Source organism: Pipistrellus hanaki (genome assembly GCF_964339955.1).
Source record: "Pipistrellus hanaki genome assembly, chromosome: 6".
Classification (NCBI taxonomy): Eukaryota; Metazoa; Chordata; class Mammalia; order Chiroptera; family Vespertilionidae; genus Pipistrellus; species Pipistrellus hanaki.
Window position 1 is genome coordinate 52,219,445 of NC_140508.1, and position 20,347 is coordinate 52,239,791.

At 51.1% G+C, this 20,347-nt stretch overlaps 1 protein-coding gene across 5 annotated transcripts in view; it reads right to left on the reverse strand.

The window, feature by feature from the left end:
• Positions 1–5,770: 5,770 nt before the first annotated feature.
• ZNF516 (zinc finger protein 516) overlaps positions 5,771–20,347 on the reverse strand; it is an 87,395-nt gene continuing 72,818 nt past the window's right edge. For all 5 annotated transcript variants that reach the window (XM_084887974.1, XM_084887975.1, XM_084887973.1 and 2 more), the window contains exons 4-6: positions 14,962–15,066; positions 14,063–14,130; positions 5,771–8,614 (exon numbers count right to left, since the gene is read on the reverse strand). In XM_084887974.1, coding sequence (XP_084744100.1) covers positions 8,555–8,614; positions 14,063–14,130; positions 14,962–15,066 — 233 coding nt within the window. In that variant the 3' untranslated portion in view covers positions 5,771–8,554. The remainder of the gene's footprint in view (positions 8,615–14,062; positions 14,131–14,961; positions 15,067–20,347) is intronic.

Consider the following 20,347-nt stretch of genomic DNA (forward strand, 5'->3'; position numbering starts at 1 on the left):
GTGGTCTGCCAAGCTGACTGGGGAGGGAGAAAGCAATGGTGGACCACTTTTTCAGGAAAGTTGACTTTGAACCACAGGATGGGACACGCTGATGGGAGGCATCAAAGGAACCAAGGAAGGTGTGCCCATGGTGGTGTTTTGGGTTCGAGGACATCTCGAGCGTGAAAGAAAGGACCAAACAGAGAAGAAATCTGGGGAAACTGGCTCAGGGACCCATGCATTCTTGTTGTAACACACCTGGAACTCACACCCAGGTCCTCAGGAGTCCCAGAGAGTATGTTAGTTCCGAATTTCCAGGAGGTCAGCCAGGTGAAACGCTGATCCCTCTGACACAGGCCTCAGAAGCCCCAGTCGTCTCCTGACAAAGTGGTGGTCCTTGCCCATCTCCTGAACCCCTCATCCTGCAGGCCTCTGCTGTGAACCACAGGGTAAAGGATATCCAGGTATTCTGGAAGTGTAATGTGTCACTCAGAGACCACCATTGTTCCTGACTTGCTGGCCTTGTCTCAAAGCAGAACAAGAGCGGGCGGGGGGGTTGGGGGGGGGGGTGGCGAGCCCAGCACCCTCAACTCCAGGGATGTGTCTGCAAGTTACTGGCTGTGTCCCTTTGGGTGGGTTGCCCTGCCCTGCCCTCACCTGCTATTCTTTTCACCTGTGATATGAGTTAACAAGCCTCCTTTAAAGAGTACTGTGAGACGTGAGAGATGAATCAGCTGAGAACCTCTACCCCCGTTCCTGGAACCCAGGCAGTCCTTAGTTTTCTGTGGTTGCTCTGAATTCACCTCTCAAGACTGGATCTAGAGTAAGACACTTTGCCCTAGTGGGTTTGGCTCAGTGGGTAGAGCATCAGCCTGCAGACTGAAGGGTCCTGGGTTTGATTCTGGTCAAGGGCATATGCCAGGGTTGTGGGCTCAATCCCGAGTAGGGGGCGTGCAGGAAGCAGCTGATCTATGATTCTTTCTCATCATTAACGATTCTAGAAGTCAATTTTTTTAAATGTAAAAGAAATATGAGTAAGGCACTGTACAAATCCTCTGTGGACCATGCCCTTCCTGTCTGCCTTAACTAAAAGGTTCCCCTTGAACCCCCCGGGCTCTCCCCTCCAGCTTGTCTCTGGCTCTCTGAGGACAGCACACACCACAGCTCACGCAGGAGCACACACCTCTCCACAATGTAGCCACTGGGCGGATGCGGGGCTTTCTCACGCTATCTTCCCCGTTGATACACCCTGTTGGCCTCTCTGCCTGAAGCCTCACTTTGAGTTAGTGTCATCAAGGAATAATTGATCATGATCTCGGTCCCTTTCTTCTGCCAGATGTGACAACTCAAAATATGTTCTAAATGTGCCTCGGAGACTTCCCAAAATACATTTCCTCAGGCTTTTCTCACTGAAATGCACATGTCAGTTTTCTCACCCAAATCAAGATCTTACAGAATGTCTAAGCCAACCAAGGTTTACTATCAGGTATAACTTTTATTTTAATTGCAAGTATTTATCCAAATCATTTTATAAAATAAAAGTGTTTCTAAGGGTTCAGGCAGGTGGCACCTGGTCTTGGTGACGCTGGGCACTTGGGTGATATCATTACACCCTTCACCTCTCTCCCCAGTGGGCACACCCTCTCCTCCAGCCTCATCCCTGCACCCTGCGACCATCTGAACGGGGGTTCACTGTGATGTCTGCCTTGCTCCTCCACAGTGAGATCACCAAGTACAGGTTCCAGAAGTCTGTCCCCTTTCTGTCCCAGGACCCAGGACCATACTCAGCAATGGCAGACACCCAGAGCTTGTTGAATGAATTAATAATGTAGGAAACTTTCTGTACGGTTTCTACAATTCAGAGAAGCCTGAAATCTTTGATCAGATGGGACCTGCATGCTCCTCTGGTTCCTAATGGCCCCCATGGGCAAGGACCCTGATACCGATTTCCTCTAAAATGAACTTGAGCTTCTGTGGGCCTTCCCAGGGCAAGGAGCCAGCTGGTCAGTTCCATGGGCAGCTCCTCCCATTGTTGCCTGGCCTGGTCCTCCCTAATTCTGTGTGTTAAGTCCAAGGCAGCTGTGCCTTCCACCCACCAGCCACAGTTCTGACACAAAACCTCCACAAGTTCCCACTTGCTGTTTCTTCTGGTAGACCTGCAAATACCCACAGCTGCTCACCTGACCAATGTGGAGTCTCTCTTCCCTAATAGGACCCCCTTTCCATCTCTGGATCCCTGTCCTAGAAACATTCTCATTTGTTCTGGCCCCTCTTTCAATATAACTCCAGGACCAGGCAGAAGGCGACATAGGAAATGGTGAGGCACAGAGAGAAATGGGTGTGGTTGTTGGGACCTGAATATTAACGAGCCTGGGTACAAAAAAACATGAGAGTCCTCTGGCCCTTTAAAAGCTGGACCTTCCCTGGCTAGGTAGTTGGTTAGAATGTCATCCCCATACACCAAGGTTTTGGGTTCATTGCCCAGTCAGGGCACATATATAAAACCAATGAATGCATAAATATGTGGAACAGCAAATCATTGCAAATCATTGTTTCTCTTTCTCTCTCTCCTTCTCTCTCTTCTTCTCTTCTCTCTCTCTCTCTCTCTCTCTCTCTCTCTCTCTCTCTCTCTTTCTCCTACTCCCTTCCTCTCTCTTAAATAAATAATTTTTTATTTTTTTATTTTTTTAATATATTTTATTGATTTTTCACAGAGAGGAAGAGAGAGGGATAGAGAGCTGGAAACATCGATGAGAGAGAAACATTGACCAGCTGCCTCCTGCACACCTCCTACTGGGGATGTGCCCACAACCAAGGTACATGCCCTTGACCAGAATTGAACCTGGGACCTTTCAGTCCACAGGCCGACGCTCTATCCACTGAGCCAAACCGGTTTTGGCGAATAAATAATTTTTAAAATAAAAGCTGAAACTGTTGGCTCTCAAGCTAGGGGATTGTTCTGATGCCTGATTCTCGGCAGACCACCCCCCTCCCTCCCCACCCATGAAGAGATGGCTTGGAGGAGCCTCTCCGTAATATCTTCTTCTCTTGAGAAAAGGGGGACAGCAGAGAGCCCTCTGCCCGAAATCCTCATTTCACTCCGCCTTAACTCTTCAGGTCAAGGACACTGTGGAACCTTCCAGGTTCCCCAACCCAAGAGCCCACTCGATGCGCTGGACGTCGGGGAGGGACAGGGACTCCTCACACAGGCAGAGGCCAGGCACATCACCTTTTCTTCCAATGACTGTGCTCATCTCTTGAATAACAAGCCACCTCTTCCTTTTCGAAAGGTAAGCTGGAGTGCACACATTAGAACCAATGAGAAATGCCACTGTTGTCCCACAAGACAGCAGAGGGGAAAGGCAGGGCCGTGCGGGCTCACGTGCAGGTCTGAGGTTTGTGTGCACCAGGCCACGGCCACACCCCGTGCTTGCATCCAGCACCGCCCCTGACCTCACAGACACAGGGAGCTCTCAGCGCCACCTCCTCTTAATTCCCAGCAGCCAGGGGCCCTCGGCGCCTGGCCCGGCATCGGTGCTCACCCTGGGGCCAGGGGGCACAGAGAGGAAGGAAAGCTGCTACATGGTGCTTGTAGGACCCCAGGGACTGGGGGAAATGTCTGCTGGGGCTTGAACACACGATCATCACCGGCCCACGTCACTGGAGAGCAATTATGCACGTCAGGTGACACACAGCGATTTAGACAGGGATTCTGTTTTCTCACCCACATGCCATCAGGGTTTCAGATAAAGGGTGTGGTGTTTCCACTTCCTCCTTGGGGGAGAGGCTCTCCGTCCCAGGAGCAGTAGCCTCACTCCCGAGGAGGGCAGCCGGTTCCGCGGTTCCCATGTGGCAGGCCTTCGGAGCGTGGAGGGTGAGCTCAGTGAGCCGGCCAGTACAGGAGCAGACGTGGGCACAGGCCTGGCTGCTCCTGCACGCCAAGCCCTCCGCTTCCTTCCCGGGACACGGTGAAAGCCACGGCCCAGGACTTACCTTCGCCCTTCTCTGCTCTGCCAGTTGAGACAGAGTTAATACCTCCTAAATGCATCTTATTTAAATTAAAATTGTTAGTTCACCTGAGGCCTCCAGTCCTGTTACTGCTCTCTACTCAGAGAACCCTGGCAACCTCAGCCCCTGCCCTGCCCCGCCCCAAGGTTTGGGTACTTTTTCCTCGGAGTCAGTGTAAGAGCAGGGTGTGGGCTTCCTGTGGGGAATAGGAGATGGCCTGGGAGAGATGAGAAACACAGAGTCACCCTCCAAAAAATGTGTTTAAGTGTGTCTATCCCGGAGTCCACAGAAGACGTGAAGAAAGTGCTCCAGTCACCCTGGCATCCTTCTCGATGAACTAGTCTGTGAATCTCCTGAAAAGGCATCTGCCTAAAGAAAAGCCCACTATCCCTTCAGTTCGTGTTCAGCCAACAACAACAAAAGCACAGAGGATGTAAGCCACCTCCTAAATCAGGGGAAAAAGGTCTAACAAGTCTCAAGAACTCCAAGATGTTTTTATTGATTTCAAATTCCAATAGAATATGTTTTATCTAAATATTTTATCACACAACTGAAACATTGAACTTTTTTTTTCAGAAATAGTTAAATACATCCATCTAGTTACAAATTCTAATATAAAGAGTACAAAATATAATGTTATAAACTGTATTTTAAAAAAAGAAATACAAATTCTATGGTCTTTTGCATTTTACTGCCTCAAAGTATCATTAGCAAGATTGATGAAGAATGAACATCCTCTCCGTCACTGCCCAGGGGCACTCGGGGCTCTGGGTGTGCGGGAGCCCTCCCGTGAAGCCCTGGCCTGTCTGCCGCTGTTTCCTTTCTTTGCTCAGTGAGTTACATGCTCTGCCATTAGAACTCAGCAAAGGCAAAATCAGCAAAGCGGCACGTGCGCCCCCTACAGGTAGACACCTCCAGAGGGAAAGGTACGCTGGTACAAAGACAAGGTCCCTCTCTCCTGGGCACACTCCTGAAACCTCTGAAACCTCTGCGGTGGGAGCAGGGGGAAGGGGAGGTGCTTTGTTTTCAAGAAGGAATGTTGTCTGTGAAAGTGCGGGAAGTGCTCGGACAGGCTGCTGTCCCCTCTGTGTGATGCAGCTCACACTCATCCTTGGAGCCACACTCTCTCAGTTGGGAGAAGGGAGGCATCTTAGGGAGGTGCAACCTGCTCCCTGCAGCACCCAACAGTCCACCCTCATGGGTGCTGAGTCACCAGGCCCACCTGCCTTTGCATAGCTGTTTGTGGGACGCCGGACGCCCTGTGGCAGAGTGGCCGGACTGGGCAAGATCCACCGTCCTTCTCTCACCAGGTGGCCACAGGGGGATGCCCAGGGCAATCTCTGGGAAAACCTTCTTCTCAAGAAACCAGTGTCTCTCTTGGTTCAAAAAAATAAATAACTATTGGGGGGACCCCTTAAAGCACTTAATGCTTTTCCAAAACCAAAGTGGCAGAACCCAGTGGGCCGGCCTGAAAATGCGTGTTGTGTTTTGACCGAGGTGGAAGCTGTCCACCTAAGATTGCTCTACGCACACCCGGGGAAGCAGGCGGAAAAGTGGCCAAGCAGTGGACCTGCCCGAAAGCCGGTTCTTCAGACAACTGAAATGTTCATTCTTCACGTTAAGGAGTACGAGTGAGTGACCTGAAAGATCTCTGTCGGCCCGTCGTCGGTGTGTTATCTGAAGGCGACAACGAGCAGGAGGCATGAACAGGAGAAGCAGAGCGAGCGGCAGCCACGCCAGGAGCCGCTGGCCGCGCCGGGGACACACACGGAGAAGCTGCGAGTAGACAACCAAACCCTTTATTGTCCAAGTCACATTAGATGCCAACACTGTAAAATCCTGTGAAGAATCGAGGAAACAGCAGATCGGTAGAGGTAGTAGAAAAAGTCTGGAACAGTCAGAGGTGACTTACAGGAGAGAGATCACACGGAAATCATCGTTCGAAGGAAAGCAAATTAAAACACATTGGCTAAATAAATAAGAAAACACATATCATATTAAATACTATGGCAGGGCTGACAGGAAGGCATTCACAAACCAATACAATACTGATGATTGGTGGAAGCAGGAACCACAGTCAGGCCCGGAGATGGGGTGTCTCAGAGGGGGGCGCTCTCGGGGGTCCTCTCCCCTCCGTGTCATTAAGTAGAAACCTGATTCTGGCCTCCTTGCAGCTCACAGTTATTTGCACTGGATACGATTCACCCTCTGCCGACGCCCAGGAACCACCCCTCAGCCCAGCCCGCCAGGCTCCCCAGGGAGGGGTCTCCGGGTAGGCACGCCCAGCTCGGGGGGCCAGTGGGGCTTCTGGGTGCTGCTTTCCAACAGCGAGAAGGGACATGATGCCTCCGTGTCCCTTTGGGTATAGACTTTCTTTAATGACGAAAAACGTAGGCCAGGACTACATCACCAGCCCCTGTGTGTTCCTAAACTGTCAACTTTCACTTTCAGCCAAGAAATGAAAAGCCAGGAAATGCAGAAATGATCACTTTGGGAAAACTATCGAAATGATCAAACCTAAGTCAACAGAAAGGCATTGTGGTTTCTAAGGTGAACAGAGGAATGTATCTGCAACATAATGCATATGCTCGAAATAACTTTACAGAACCGCCAGTCACAGTCGCGTAACCGTATTTGCAAAGACATTCCCAATTACACCGACAAGACAGGTCATTCTGGTACATATCTGGTGTAAGAATATCAGGAAAAACAAGTAAAAAAATTAGATATACATACACACATATACATATGTATATGTGCTGTATATATGTGTATATATACATATATACACATACATATATATATATATATATATATATAAACTAGCCAGTTACATTGCATTGTTTCCAAGTGTTGCAAAGTAACCTGAACCGTCAAGTAATTTAAATTTCAGTAACAAGTAGAATCCAGAACCAAACACTATCTAATAACAATAATAACAATAATAATAATATAATAATTCAACAAATCATTAGAACAAAAAAAAAACGCACACTTTAGGGTGTGTGTGTGTATGTGTGTGTGTGTGTATGTGTGTTTAAACAAGTCTTTGTATCAGAAGCCCATTTTCTACAAAAACTGCGCTACCCCATTACAGTATGAAGTAAACTGTCGCTCTCACCGGTATTAAAGGTTAAGGATAATTTCTGTACATGTAAAATTATTGCTTTTTTTGAAAAATATATTTCGCATGCTCATTTTTAATCCACTTCCTGCCTTTACAAAAATCTCACAATTAAAAAAAACCTAGTAAAGCTTTTGCAAAAAATTTCACAGAACATTTTCATTCAAGGCAGCAGTAACGTTTGATAATGCATAAAATCCTATGTGCAAACGTCTGAAACTCTCAGAAAGGTTACCGTCATCACCCCAGCGTCACGGTACCGAGAAAAAGAAAATAGGTGTATTTTCTGTGGAATAGGATTTTCACTGCGTACACTGCAGGATTTCAGATCCTTTGTTGGGGGCCTGAACCCCACCACAAAAACTTGCATTTGCATGACTGAGGAAGAGGTATATAGAGCCGCCCACCCCACCCGGGGGCCTGGGGACCTCCATGCTCTGGGAACGAGGATGCTCTCGTCCTGTGGAGGGCACCGGGAGGGCACCAGGCCCCGGGGAGAAACAGGCCTACTTGCTGGGGCGGGGCAGGAAGAGAGAGCAGAAGGTTCCAGAGCACCAGCTCAGGGTGATGGGCCCCCAAGTCTCCCAGGGCTCTCCTGCAGGACCAAAGTGGTCCAGACCTGGTTGGTGTTATGACGGGCAGCCTTCCCTCGTGAGCAGTTTGCAGAATGTAGCCCTGTTTACAAGAGGTCCTGAGAATAAACAAAGAAGCCTGCTTTTCTTAGTGTTCAACCAGCTCTGCTCCGGAAGCAGAACAGAAACACCCCCGTGGCCATGTTCCCACCACACACTGAGCACAGGCGTGGGGCGAAGAAAGGAGCAATGGGGGATGCAAAGGGCCCCGGGGAGGCGACCGAACCTGACGGTGGAACAGGGAGATTTGGCCACCGCCTCTTCCCACCCAGCCTGGTTCGCACAGCATCTGCACGCCCCCTCCTTCCCGCCTCGTTCACCACATAAATACCCACTCAGATGGGAGAGGCCATAGTAGGAATGCTGTGTCAGCTCAACCCCAGCCCCGCCATCTCCCCACAGTCCCGCACACACGGCTTCCCTCGGTCCCACACGCGTGAGCAGCTCTTTTCCAGTGTCTCCACTCGTCGCCAGCAGCACCGACGTGCGCTCCCGCTGTGCCTGCCAACGCCACCGTCCATCACAGGAAAATGTGGGACCATGGTCGACGAGCACGTTTGCTCATTCGGAACCTCTGCATGGAGTCCTAGAGTTCAGCGTCTCTATTTATTCCTCAGCGTCCGACCAGGAGAGGCCTCGCTCTGCAGCCTCGGGGCCAGCACAGCGGTCTGAGATGGGGGTGGCAGGTGGGGAGGGCGGCCACTCTTCCTCGCGCGGGTGGTCAGGGTCTCTGCTGGGAGGCAGCTGGGACATCCGGGCGGGGGCTGCTGACGGCGGTCACGGGGCACCGGGGTTCGCTGGAGAGGAGTCTTTAGGTGCCCTTTCTGAGAGGCACTGTCTGGACGGTGTCTGGGTTAGAAAGGTCTCTCCCCTGGATGAGAAAAGGAGACAAGAGAAAGCTCATTTCTGCCTCTGGGTTTCTAAGTGCGTATTTCCTATGGATTTTCTTATCCACACCCAAGAACATACACAATGACCTCGGAGCAGCTCTGCTGGGTTGGCAAAGACCCTGACTTTGGCTGTAGCTCCCTGCACACAAGCAGGTTGCATTTTTTAAAAAAATTTAATTGCTCTTTAGAGAGAGAGAGAGGAAGTGAGAGCGAAAGAGACACTGATTAGAAACATTGATAGGCTGCCTCCTGCACACCCCCTACTGGGGACAGAGCTTGCAACTCTGGCATGTGCCCAGACCCCAAATTGAACCCAAAACCCAGGTATGTGCCCTGATCAAGAATGGAACCGGCAACCTTTCAGTGCACAGGACAATGCTCAACCAACTGAGCCATACCAGCCAGGGCTCCCCACATTTGGTTTAGGAAGACTGCAGAACCTAGGTAAGCTGAGTAATGAGGTAGTTAAATTTAGCCCCCAAATCTAGATGCACAGGTGCCCCTTTCTCTCTATAATTGAAGGGAGGTGTTCAAATAGCATCTCATTGTTTGAGAAAGTCGTTTTCATACATTGATTCACTAAAACTGACACTTTACTAGCAAACGTAGCAGTCCTATAGGATTTAAGTCCTACATATTTTAAGGCATAGATGGAATTCACCTGCGAAATCAGGCAAAGGGGAAAGCACAGCTGTGGAACAGAGGCTTCAGAAATACAGGCACGAAGAGGACACAGGGTATTTTGAGCGCACACACATTATTTTGGGAGTTTTTTCCCTCCTATAAAGAGTCATCAGGAAGCGAGAAGAGTGCTTTCAGAAAAGTAGGTGTTTCTTTCTTGCAGTGTGTGGGCTTTGCAGTGCTGGTTGAAAGAAATACGACCTTTCTCAGAGGCATTTTAATGTTCTGGGAATGGATGCTGACTTCGGGAACTCTATGAGGTCTGCTCCTCCCCTTCTGTCTTTGTAAGCGTGCACACAAGAAAGCCTGTCCCCCACCCCTCAGCCTCAGAGGGTGGACGGCCTTCAGAAGAGGCTCCCATCGGCACATGTGGTGGGTGTCAGGCTGCCTAACGGCTCTGCACCTTACTGATCACCACCCCGACCCAGCCAGCCAGACACAGGCAGGGCTCTCCTGTCACTGTGGGTCACCTTGGATGGCTCACCAGTGACAGTCGTGTTGTAGTATGTCATTCTTAGAGAAAAGTGGACCATGTGTTTCAAGATGTTTGTTTGGTTTTATGATGAAGAAAACTGCCAAGACGAATGAACTGAATTCTGGAATTGGATCTGAGAACCCAATAGTGACACTGAAAAGAGACTGTGCCTATGTCCAAATACTCCAACATACGAGAGCCCCATCATCCACATTATAACCCACAGCTGAACACAACACAAATTAGGTGGCCATTGTTTTCTTATTTCCTGTTATTTTGATTAATGGAATTATTCCCCTAGCTAGACTGTTTAAAAATAACACTTAGACTAATAAGAAATCATATATGAATCATAGTCTTTAAACTTTAGCAAAGAATCTAAACCAATCAAAACTCCAGTTTTCACATTTTTGCAAAAACCAGTCTGCTCTTTTAAACCCCCAACCCAGGAGCCTGGGGAGAGAGAGTTCATTTTTTTCTTGGTTTTAAACTTTATTTCAATTTCTAATGTTTCACAACCAGTTATAATGGAGAGGGGGAAAAAACATTTCTCCACAACACTAAGAAATGCTTCTATAGTTGGGTCTTTTTTTACTAACATCATAGGACAATGATACCCATTTTACAGCATATTATTTTCCAAAAGGTTCTTTCTAATGGTGACTATTGGTGATTACTAGAAATTAATCATGCCTAACATATGCCAAAGCATCTTCAAAGTGACAACAGGCATAAACTGCTCCCCATTTAGAACTGTGCTTGGCCTCGTAGCTACCTTTGTGAACAGAATTATCATCAAAACACAAGCACCAACAGTGAGTGGCTTCAAGCCCAAGAGCTGGAAGAATCATCCCCACAGCTATGGATGCTTCGCCATAAAGACAGTCCCTCACCTCCAGTGCCCAAGCCCTCTCACGATAAAGCAAAAGGACAAGACGCCCAGAGGACGGACAGTGTGCCCACTCACCACCCACCGGCAGCCCCGCTACTGAATGCACAACCTGAACGTCCATCTCAGTGACCCGCCCACGCTGCCCATCAGAGGGGTATGTTGTGAAGCAATGCCCACACTTCCGGGAGCCCCACACCACGTGCGTGTTTGTAACACAGCAGAGGCTTACCCGGAGGACGTACAGAACAGAAATCACAGCCAAGACCACATCCAAAGGAGGCCACTGCACCTCTCCTCGGAGCTCGTGTTCATTCTGACCTGACTGACTTCAGCCCGTTTCTGCCCATGTGCCCGGACCGTCTGCTGGGAATCGTGTCACTGGGCTGCAGGTGTGTGAGGACGAGTTAGAATTACCCAACACAGGAGACTCAGGTGTTGGCAGGGCAAGGGCAGCTGTCCTCTGGGTGGACAGGTAACGATGACATCTCCACCGACATGCGGTCTTCTGAACAGAGAGCCGCGCGAGGAAACGACGTCTAAGCTGACAATGTTCCCACACTAATCTTTCTTTCTTTTTTTTTAAATATATATTTTATTGATTTTGTACAGAGAGATAGGGAGTTAGAAACATCGATGAGAGAGAGTCATCGATCAGCTGCCTCTTGCACACCCCCTACTGGGAATGTGCCTGCAACCAAGGTACATGCCCTTGACCGGAATCAAACCCGGGACCCTTCAGTCCCCAAGCCAACGCTCTATCCACTGAGCCAAACCGGTTTCGGCCCCACGCTAATCTTTCACTGTCTCCTCCTTGTCAGGGGCAAGTAGCAAACAGCCTGCCAAACAAAACAAGATCAAGCACACTTCCAGGTTCAGACAGACCAGACCAAGGACAGGGGCACGAAGTAAAGCACAGGGACACAGAGCGTTGTACCAGCTGGTCTGGCAGCAGCGAGGGCACGTGTGCACGGGGAAAGGCGTGCGTCCCCATTCACCCACATGTGCAGCACCCGAGGCCTCACCCTGCACACGAGTCTCCTCTGTTAGTAAGTACAGCCATTTTTAGAATAACTGACAAGAGCTATGGCTGAAGTGTGCCAGGCACAGCCCCATTCCTATTTTGGTTTCCACGGTAAGAATACAGGAAGCGTCACTGTGGTCCTTATTTTATAGACGGCGGGCTCGGGCGAAGTTAACAGGCAGAAGGTCGGAGTTAGAGCCAACCATGCCATCACCCCACCTCTCGGGTGACACGTCAACCCTGGCAGACACTTCCATTCCAAAATAGGTTAAGGAAAAATGGGATTTCCCTCAAGAACCAGACCGTGCAGTGATGGACCAACAAAAGCTACTTCCAGCGCAAGGACCCCAAGTGCTCTCAGAGCCGGGATCTCCAATGGGGCACCAAGCTAGGAAGCTGCCGGCACAGGAGGGGCATGTGAACCCTGCCTGAGCGACCGACCGCTGTCCTGAGCCCGAGGAGGACAGCGGACCACGGAGAGCCAAACTGCATCAGTGTGAGTGGGTACGGGGAGGTTAGTGGGTAGTAAGTATAAAATAGCAGAACGGAGCTTAGAGAGACAATGTAGACGCATCCCTTCTCCACCAAAGTCCAGGGTGACTCACGTGGCTAAGAATTCTCAGCGTAACTATAAGCAGCACAGAAATGATTTGAAACACAGGCCGGGTGGCTGGCTTTACTGAGCTTCTGCTCCCCGTGACAGAAGCATTTTAAAGAGGCTCCCGCAGAATTAATAGGCAGCAAATAAATGGACGTGTGTTTCCCGGAGACTCGCTGCGTTATTCCTATCTGCCTGGGCTCCCACCCCTGTCAAACACGCGTCGAAAAGCCATGTCTCGGGTGGATTTAATGGGTCGTCTGTGCACGCAGGAACCCTCTGGACTGACTCAGGGTGTCATCTCAATATGTAATTCTCCAATTATGGCACGACCTCGCTGAGACGCAGCCCACAGACGCATCAGTGCCTCTTGTCACTGGGGCTGATTTCTGTTAAAAAGGACAGTGCTTCGAGCCGAGGTCACATGTGCTCGGAAATCTTCTAATTCAGCATTCTGCAAGCTGTTATTTATTTCATAAGTTGTCACAGCATCATGAAATAACTGCTTGACATTCTAAAACTATAGTTTTATTAAAGAGCGAGAAGTCACTTAGTAAAACATGGTAACAAACGGGGAGGCATTTTGTCAATGACATGGGAAGACAGGCTTTGAACAACAATGGGGATTCTAAAAACTCAGAAATAAATTTAAAAAAGGAAGTCCCTGGGCAGGTCAGTCCCTCATTCACAGGAGGTCCTGGGGAGGCCCTGTCACCTGTTACCATTCTCTTCCAGTGAGAAGACTAGAAGATGCCTGTGGTCCCTCTGACATTCCAATCCCCCTCATCGTCAACAAGCAGGATGCCTCCAATGGCTGGGTTTGCCCGGGGGAGGGGCAGGGCGCCCTTCCTCCCTCTTACCACCTGATGGGGCTTGATGCTTATCTGAGGGCAAACACACCCCTGTGCATTCACAATGGTAGCATCTGCAGTTTCAGAACGTCCTAAGGCAGTGGTTCTCAACCATAAAATTATTTTTGTTGCTACTTCATAACTATAATTTTGCTACTGTTATGAATCGTAATGTAAATATCTGTGTTTTCCGATGGTCTTAGGTGACCCTGCTAGCGGTTCTCAACCTGTGGGTCGTGACATTAGAAAGGTTGAGAACCACTGTCCTAAGGCAAGAATGTTACACAGAAAACGATGTGGGAGAACAAGATGGCAGCTGTGACAACAAGGAAGGAGAGCTCTAAAACCACGTGCTCTCAGCCTAGGGTGGCACAGGGGACCACCGGTGACGATGTGTGTGTCCCCACGGCAGAGCAGGGCACCCGGTCCCATCACTGCTGGTTCCAAGAGTTCCACCATGCTGTGCGGACGCTGAGTAGTTCACATACAAAAGCCACAGGCGCATAGTCCATATGCACAGACACGGGTATGTTTATACACACTCTACAACTGCGGTAGAGTGCATGATGTGGAGGACACAAAGAAATACAAAAATATGGGTCTTAAGAGAGGAGACTAAGCATCATTTCTTCTCAAGAAAACATATAAAAGCACCCGGGATGAGAGCATGTGCACGTCAAGGGTTTCGGGCCCCACCAGTCTCTCCCAGTTCCCACAGCCCCAACAAGACCTCGAGCAGCTGAATGACCCTCCCAGTTTCCAGGCCCCTGCACTGAGCTGTCCTGCAGGCCTGGGCTCCACCTCCAAGCCCAGAAGGTGTCCACGCGTCTGTCCCAAGAAGCACCTCGGCTCCTGCTCCCACTACCTCACTGCAACCCAAACCCCCTTGCCACGCCCGCCCGGAGACCTACTTGTTTGGGGGCATCCGCGGAGGTGGCATGGACGTCAGCACCTCGGAGGCCGTTGGACTCAAACACCACTGTGGGAACAAGGGGAGTGTTAGCAGCAATCAGGGCCACTGCGGATCAAGCACTCTCACACAAAAAGACATGGGTGCCTAGCCCACGGCTGGAAAATACCAATTTACCATCACACTTCCTGCCGAGGCTGGGATGCCGCTGCCCGGGGCCACTGCCCTTTTTAATTCAGACGCAGCAGCGGCTGAAGAAAGCCGTCACTGACAACATTAATTACCGGCCTGTGGGAAGGGACCCTCCTCCTGCCGCACTTACCATTTGGCCCCTGTCATTTCACATCAGACCGGCTCACGTGTGATCCTTCACACGTCTGGGAACGGGCCCGCCAGCCTCCCGCTCCCGGTGGTGGTGACACGCGGCTTCTCAGCCTGACATGGTCCCGGGGCCGCGCGTTCCTAGGAGCCCGGGGTCCACGTCCCTCACAGGCGGCTCCGGAGGGGCCCGGCCACACCGCAGGGCCAGTGGGGGGGAGCGGGGAGGCCCGGCACCTGTCACCCTGAAAGCAGCTTTGGTCTCTGTGAGTGCTGGTGGCAGCACAGCTCGTTCGCATATTCATTTCTGAGGAGTCTACTCTCTAATTAAAACACAACATTTGCAAACAGGCTTATCTCAAATGAAACCACATGGCACTTGATGCAAATTGAGGGGAAAAAAAACTGTTTCAGGGGAGTCTGGCGCAGTCACAGAAGGGGGCGCGTCACCCTCCCCCCAGCAGGGGGCCTCGGTGTCCATGACGGTGGAGGATGAACCCCTGCAGAGGACACCACACCCTGCGGGGCCCAGGACAAGGAGGGATGGAGGGACAGAGGGGCGAGGGACAGGGCAAGCCTTACCCGAGTGAGCCCGCATGTGTGCCCGCAGGTGGCTGGGCTGGTGGAAGCACTTCCCGCACTCCACGCAGACGAAGTCTCCTTGGCGGGCCTGCGTCCGGGGCGTCCCTGGGTGGCAGTGGCCAGGGGGGTGCAGATGGGGGAGGGGAGGGGAGAGGAAACCATCATTAGTCTGTCTGATGTGACTTGGGGGGAGCTATCTTCCTTGAGGCTCCTCTGACAGAGCAGGCACAGGCGGGGCCCCGGGCGAGCATGAATTACAGCGAAAGAAACTCACTCCCGAGATGAGCCCCAAACGGCGGCTGTCAGGTGTGCGGCTCGGAGCAGCTGGATGCTCGCCCAGCCCTCTCAGGTTCTGTCAGCAGCACACCAAGCAAATCGGAGTGACACCGGGTGGCCAGACGGGACGCCCGGATTCGGAAGCAGCAGGGCGGGGGCCGTCCCCGGGCGATATGCTAGGCCCCGGGCCAGGAGCCCAGCCATCAACCCCTCACCCATGGGCCCGTACCTGTGCGCCCCACGCTGTCCCCACGGAGCCCACAGGGCACACCTGGGAATGAGGCCCTTGGCCGAAGCACTGGCCTCGAGTTCCCTTCTGATCCTAACCGCAGTCGGCTTTGCTCGGAAGAGGGAGGCCGATACGCTCACTCATCTGAATACCGCTCCTGTTGTGGTGTCTTGAAGAAAAGGCTAATGTTCACAGAATGGTGGCTCCAGAGAGACCTCCCTGAGCTCAATGGTAACTCAACTCAATGGAGGAAGAGGACCCGAAACCGCTCACTAGAAAGAGTCACCTCTGAAGCAACACATTTTTTAAATGAAGCTCAGGGAGCTGTTTATGGGCTGAAGGTGTGACATTTTCGGGTGAAAGGCTCTCAGTCAAGTCAGCAGAACCCAAGTCACGATCCCCAAGTCAGATGCCTCCGCAGGTAAAACAACACACCATGGTTGATCCGTTACAGGTGGCGTTGATGGAGAGAAGGAGCAAAGAGAGGCACGAACCGGCAGGCAGACCTGTCCGATTTCTCGCGTTAACAAGTCATTAACGCGAGCCTTACAGAAACTGAAGAACTGGCCCACCCAGTTCTCAGTGCAGGCGGGCAAAAAAGCATAAGACCCATTGTAACCAACACCCATCCTGCTGTCATTAATGGAAAACCACTCACTAATGTTGGCAAGGTGCCCATGCAACGCACAGCAAGAAAAGCACGACTCAGCAACTTCCGCTATCACCCACCGGCTCCTCTTCCCCAAGAGTTTTCACCAAGGGCATCGTTGGAGGGAAAGCTCAGGGGGGCTGTCCCTTCTGAGCGAGTCCCTCCTGCAGGGGCTGGCACACCCGCCCCCACATCTCCACTGAGTCTGTACACACATCCCGTGTGAACATGGCTGCACCGCTGGCTTTGTGTCCAGGAACGCCTTTCCTGCCTCACTTGGGTCCAGGAAACGCTCACTCCAAAAGCACTTTGTTCCCCGCGCCCTTCCACCACCCCGAGGCGCCCCCGTGGAAACCTCCTCTGACAATCCCTGTGGCTGTCCCGTTTTCCCAGGTACAATCAATCAGACTGCTTCCAATGCACAGGCCCTGCCTCCACGAGACACCTGCTAAAGATGGTGACAGCGCAGCACTTGTGTCTGAAGTCACATTCAAGCACAAGTCATTATAACACCTTTTCCCTGAGAAAACCTCTTAGCTGGCTACTTCCTATCCAAACTCCTACTCACCATCCTTACTTCCTTCATTAAGGATGCATCAGCATGCCTGCACACATGAACACACATACACACACACTTCCCTGCGCATTCTGCCAGAGCTTTTTATCTTTACTTCCTAAAGAGAGAACTCTTGCCCTCAGTGGCCAATAATATTATGCCGAAGCTACTGCAAAATTCTGAGTTAATCCAAAGGTTGTGAACTTCATTAGAATTTGAGCCCACCTGGTGAGCCACAGCGCTCACACTCGAACCCAGGAACCCGAGGTGTGCAGAGTGGAGTCAGAGGGACGGACGCGGCTGGGCCAGCCTTCCAGGGACGCTAACCTTTGTCAGATGCTCACCCTTGTCTGACAGACTCAGGCCAAGGAAGCACAGTCTTTCACATCATCGTATGACTGCGTCCCCGGTAGAAGGGATCATTTTTAAGTGCCCATAAAAAAGACCTTACATATTGTAGTATTCTACTCAGTACTATCCCATTCCCGTTGCCTTTAGGTTTTGTATTTTTTATAATAAAACCCATACTATTATATTCTATCTATACCATTGGCTAGCCACAAGTCTGGAAACACAGATGATTTGTTATTTTATTACTTATCCTATCAACAAGCCATTCGTGTTAGAGGCACGTTTCCACACTTGGCCGCCACACTATGGAACACGTTTTTTCCATTCGTCACGGGTGAGTCGGCGAGCGAGGGAAGCGACAGCGTCACTTCCTGCTAATGCCTTCCTCTCTTGGCAGCGCTTCCAGACTATCCTGTCTTCACAAACAGCGTCCACCTGGAAGGTGTGGGGAAAGATCTCTGAGAACTGTCTTCCCTTCTGAAAACACCTGAAGCCTTCGAGACCCCGCCTGAGAGCAACGCGCTGTGTGAATGGAAACATCACTGGAAACATCACAGGATCTCACTTGCCGCGCCAACAGCACCAAAGACACAACAATGCACTCCCCCTCCTCCTCTGGAAGATTCTCTCCCGAGAATTTCTTTTCTGAGGCTGCAAGGCGACGCTATGGGTGTACTCGATGGCCAGAATGCCACGGGGCGACCTTCGCTCGCAGGAAACACCCCAGGAGGAGACATAAAGCGAATGCACCAGGTGACACAGAGCCAGAGTGCCCACAGACTCAGAGAATAAAGGTGCTTTGGACTCGAGATGAATCAGGAGAGAACCTAGACTCAGGATGCAAGGGTCCGCTGCCCACAGGATCGAGGAGGAGCGGGCACAGCCACAGTCGACAGCAAACCTCAGAAGGGCGGTTACTGGCCCGTTGAGAGACGTGTCTGTGATGACGGCCCTGCAGTCTCCGTAACAAGGACATTTACTCTCCGTCACCCCAGGGACCTCTCTCCTCCCAGTCGCTGGACCGCCTTCTGCCACAACAAACACCTCGAGGGCTTCCTGAACAAACAAACTTGCAAAGGAGGAAAAGGAACCAGCGAAGTACACGGGTCAGACTGTGGGAGCCTGTCCAGCTTGGGGTGCTTGGGTGGGAGCGGGGCCCCAGGAGAGTACGATGGCAGGGGCAGGAGGCAGCGCACTGTCATGGGAAGGGTTCCGGCGGGTTCTCGCCCGTCCCTGAGTTGAGACCAGGACCCAGCAGAGGAAAAGGTCACCTGGGGTGGCGGGTCCCTCCTAGCCGGAGGCTACTCACGTAGCGGCCTGCAGAAGCGGCTCTCGGTCCCTCCCCATGCTCAGGAGGTCCTGATCCTACAACTGCACTTGTTGGTGGAGAAGCACTGAGCGACCCCCATAAGAGCGAAGGGAAACTCTCAGTCCTGACTATGTCAGTGTGTGTGTGTGTGTGTGTGTGTGTGTGTGTGAAGGGTAATCCAGGGAGCATATGTGCGTCACTGAAGGTTGAGCACTTTTCCCATTTAAAAAATAAACACTTAATTTCTTTCTTTTTTTTTTATAAGCCTTAGGACCAATTATATTTTTAAATTTTAAGGAAAAAGAAACATGTCAAGCTCTTTTATATTTCTATCTCTGTCACCTGAAATTTTTAAAACCTTGACTTCAAACTCAATTCATTTTTGGAGGGGGAAAACAATAAAAGCCACGAGCAGGCCGCTGAGAGGCATGGGAGACCCGAGGGTGGGTGTGATGTGTAGATGTGGGCGTGGGTCTGTGTCACCCATGCAGCCACAGGGCTGAACTAACTCAGCAGCAGGTCCGGGTACAGGGCGAACATGTTGCTCACTCGCCGTGAGGATGCAGTATGGGAAGGACGGGACGGGAGGGGACAAGGAGCACCGGCACTCACCTGCCACCTGGGTCTAGAAAGTCTCACTTTCCAGTCCAAAAAAATCTGTATCTAAAGAACGGAGGTGAGCATCAGATCCCAAAGTCTGGCCTATGTACTTCCACCCCATTACACAGCAAATAACCTGCACGCCTGAAAACTACGGCCGACTGTGTTGAGCGTGCTCAGTGGAAATGAGACCAGAAAAAGTGCAAATACTGCCAATGTACTGGGTGAGGACCTGAACCAGGACCCACTGCATCTTACGAGCACTCAGCATAAAGCCTCACGACATCTCCGGCCGCCCAGGCTGTGGGTTCCACTCCGGTAAGTTCACAGAAAGTGCTGACTGTGATGTGGGCGGGACCCACAGGGCTCAGTACTTTTCAGAATGGGAGCCGAGGCCGGCCTGCAGTGCGGGCTCCACCGGACAGTCTCCGAGACTCTGCAAAGCCCTAGTTGTCTCCTAGTCAAGAAACACCCCATTTTTTCTCTAAGAGTAAATGTGAAGCAAAGGCATCCCTGGCCAGACCCGGGAAAGTCCCAACGTCACAGGAGAAGAGCAGAACCTAATGTAGACATGCACGTGTCTGCCCAGCGCCATTTGGACACGTGTCTGCCCAGCATCCTTTGAGGTTATGTCAGCAGAGAGGCACCCCGAATCTGGCAGATTCGGGGTGCCTCTCTGCTGACATGAGCTCACCTACCCTGAACCCCCCGCCCCCCAAAGTGCTTCCAGCTTAATGGATGTGGAGGGGCCAGTCCTCAAAGGTCACAGTAAATGGGAATCTGCTTTAAGAAAGGGCAGGTGTAAAAAGAGAAAGTGCAGGTGCCAGGTGGACACTTCTGTCCAAAGCCAGTGAGGACCGCCCAAGGTGAGAGAACTCAGGGACAGACTCCACAGGTGTGGGTTTGTCTGGGTGGTTTTTCGTGGGAAACCCTCGGATTTTCAGATTTCCCAGGGTGCTGGGTGTGCAGTGAGCGTGGCCTTCAACTCACGATCAAGGGAAAACCTGCTGGCAATTCCTTGTAATTGCTGTTAGGTGTCAACACTGAGGGAGTGGCGGAAAAGGAAATAAGCATTTAAGGAATATTTTTTTCCAGAACTAGCAAAAGTCCATTCCCCAAAGTTTAGATGGTACATTTCTAGTCTACAGAGGCTTTGCTCATTAATGCTGTCACACGGATGTATATGGATATACATATATATTTTTTTTAATTATATACAGTCAAACCTCGGTTCTCGAATGTCTCCCATCTTGAACAATTGGGTTCTCGACCAAGTTGTTCACGGGGAAAATGTCTTGGCTGCTGAACAAAACTTCGGTTCTCGACCCAACAACCCTTTCATGCTAATACCTGTATGACCAGTCACGTGTCTCTCAAGCTACAAACAAAGGAGAGAATGCACAAGTTGAGTCAATT